General features: G+C 49.5%; 1 protein-coding gene across 1 annotated transcript in view; it reads left to right on the top strand.

The window, feature by feature from the left end:
• The first annotated feature begins 586 nt into the window (after positions 1–586).
• The window catches only part of CORO7 (coronin 7), a 106,703-nt gene continuing 104,245 nt past the window's right edge, over positions 587–3,044 (top strand). The window contains exons 1-3 of the mRNA XM_006897474.1: positions 587–604; positions 858–954; positions 2,228–2,302. Coding sequence (XP_006897536.1) covers positions 587–604; positions 858–954; positions 2,228–2,302 — 190 coding nt within the window. The remainder of the gene's footprint in view (positions 605–857; positions 955–2,227; positions 2,303–3,044) is intronic.

The raw sequence follows: 3,044 nt of genomic DNA on the forward strand, positions 1-3,044 counted from the left end.
TCTCCCTCTCGCACACACATGAACGCACACACACTTTCTCTCCCTCTGGCACACACACACACACACACACACTCACGCACACACTTTCTCTCCCTCTTGCACACACATGAATGCACACACACTTTCTCTCCCTCTGGTGTACACATGCTCACACACATTTTCCCTCTTGTGCACACTCTCCCCAGTTGGTCACCTTCCTCTTCTTAACCTGAATGTCCTTGTGATAGCCTCCTGCTTCTTGGGGAACTGAGCTTAGGAGCAGATTCACCTGTTCTCAATATTGGTCAGAAGCTTTGGGGGTGCATACACTTTTCTGTCTATTTCGCATGCAAAGATTGATGGTTCAGACCTACTTTCCAGCCCTGCTGGAAAATTGCTCCCATACAAATTCTGAACCAAATCCATATCCTCTGCTGTCAAATCCATTCCACTCAGAGCAGCACCATAACACAAAGTAGACTGCCCAAAGCTGTAAAGATCACCATACCTTTGTCCTTCGGAGCAAGTCATGGGTTCAAATCACCTACCTTTTGGTTAGGAGCCAGGTACTTTAAGCACTGACTTTGGCAGAGAAGCTTTCACGAAGATGAAGGCCAAGAACTCTGTAGGGAGCAGCTCTCTTCCGACCCCTGGCTTCACCTCCTGCCTCTGGCTGCCTTCTCGCAGCTGTGATGCAGGTCATCATTACAAAACATATTGCTTTCTCTAAAGGACTGAGTGAGTAGGAACAGGGTTTGCACCAAAGGAAACCATCTGTAATGGTGCAATTTTGAGGTAGGCTCTTTGAGTGAGGCCCCCACTTTAGTTTTGGAAGAAACCTGGCCACCACCTTCATCACCTTTGTTCTTTATATGCAGGCCTGGATCAATGATATTCGAGCGGGAACAGCCCCTTCATGTGGAAACCACATCAAATCAAGCTGCAGCTTGATCGTGTTTAACTCTGACCATCCAGGTAGGGGGGCTTGGATGCTGGCATGGAGGTGCGGATTCAGTTAGATGGGGTGGGGAGGTGGACAGGCTGCTTACAGGATAGGGTCTGGGGGAGCCTGGTGTGCTCAAAGGAGAGAAATCTCCTGATTTTAGGGTGTGACTGTTTGCTTGTGTGTGGTCTGAGAGAGCATGGCTGTGAAGCCAGGAGGGAAGACTCAGGCTATGTGGCTTTGTAGCATTTTATTTCCAGATATTTTCCTCTTCTGAACAAAGGAGCCCTGATGACAGTGGTTAAGACCTTGGCCCCCCACCAAAAGACTGACAGTTTGAACCCACCGTTTGCTCTGAGAGAAAAAAAAAACTAATGCAGTCTGCTTGTATAAGGATTATTTACAGCTTTGGAAACTTCACAGGGCAGTTCTGTTCTGTCCTACAAGGCTACTGTGAGTTTAAATCACTTCAGTGGTTGGGCTTGGGCATCTTTTTTCTGCCCTCTTCTCAGCTCTAAAAGACTGTGACTGCCCTGGACAAGTCCTGGAATGAATGGGACCTGAGGGTGACTGAGTACACAGGAACACCAAGATTTCAAAAACTCCAGTGTATTTTTCAGGGCTCTTGGTTACACAGGAAATCAACTGCATACTGGCTTAAACAGAAAATAGGGATCTTTTTGACTTGAGTAACTGAAATGTTCAGGCGGTTCAGATAGAAATGGATCCACATATTTAAGCATAGTCCCAAGGCCCAGTGTCTCTCTCTCTGTCTGTCAGCTCTGCTGTCCTTGGATAGGCTCCTTCTCAGGGCAAAGTGGGCGTTAACTGGCCTCTCATGATCCACAAGGCTACAAAGAGACAACACTTTCCCCCAGTGTCCTTCATGTGTTGAAAGAGCCCCATTGTTCAGTGAGAGAATTATTAAAATGCTGGGCTTCTTATTGAAAGATCAGCAGTCAAACCACCAGCTGCTCCACAGGAGAAGGATGACAGTCTGTGTCCAGATAGACTTACAGCCTTGGAAACCCTGTGTAATAGTCCTGCTTTGTCTTGCAGGGTTACTGTGAGTAGATCTTGCTCTCTGTCCAATCGTGTGAGCTACAGGCCCAGGGCCCCATGTCTGATATCCTGGTTTGGATCAATATCACAGTTTGTGGAAGGTGCTAGTGTGGGGCAAGGCCCTCAGTGGAAACCAGTCACTGTGTGCAGAAGGATACAATCTCATGCTGTGAGGCCTGGAGGTGAAGGTGGTGAAGTATCTGTGAGTGAGAAGCCAACACCTGTGTTTTTTTAATCTAACAGGCATGCTGGGCATTGTGCCTTTGGAAGGCCAGGGAGAGGACAAGAGGTGTGTGACCCACCTGGGCTGCCATTCAGGTGAGTGGACCTTTCTGTAACTCCTCATGTAAGGGCGCATGTTGCCCTTGCTGTGTGTCCTGGACGGTCCCAGAATCTTTGACTGAGGGCTGGATTTAGAATTCTGACCCAGGCAGAGTTGGAAAGAGGCCTATTCCAGGACTCCAATCTGGAACAGGGCTCTGGTCACCAGCCAGCTCCAGGCTCTTGTGGCCTTAGCCCTGGTTACCTCAACCCAGTGTACTCTCCTTGCCCTCTGTGGGAAGGCCTTGCTGGCAGCTCTTCTCCAGACTAGCCAGACTGCTTGGGATCCTCCAACAAGGAGGCTGGGCTGGATTGCAGAGCCCAAAATGTGGCCTGAACAGAGAACTTTTTGTCTGGGGCAGCTGCTGTGGGGGCTACCAGTGTCTGGCTTGGCTGACTGCCAGATGGCAGACCAGTTTCTCCGTTCAGACTCAGGTGGCACCAACTCCAGGCCCTCTTACTCCCTGGCTGCAGTGATAGCTCTAGCCCCATGGCCTCTGGTCTGATGTTTTGACAGCCCTGTTGGAGGCCTTGGGATTAAGGAAGGGTCTGATCATTAGTCCTCCAGCTATGTGTACCTGGCCTAGAGGACCAGGGAGATGACAGGTTAGCAGGGGACATTTAACAAGAGCACTCACTGTGTTCTCCTTAAAAGAAAAGATGGTGAAGGGGAGTACTGATGGCCTCATGACAAGAAGCTGTGCTGCGTTCCTGAAGGCGTGTGGTTTGAACCCACCAG

This window comes from Elephantulus edwardii, unplaced genomic scaffold (assembly GCF_000299155.1).
Source record: "Elephantulus edwardii isolate Elephantulus edwardi_28Jun2011 unplaced genomic scaffold, EleEdw1.0 scaffold00209, whole genome shotgun sequence".
Taxonomy (NCBI): domain Eukaryota; kingdom Metazoa; phylum Chordata; class Mammalia; order Macroscelidea; family Macroscelididae; genus Elephantulus; species Elephantulus edwardii.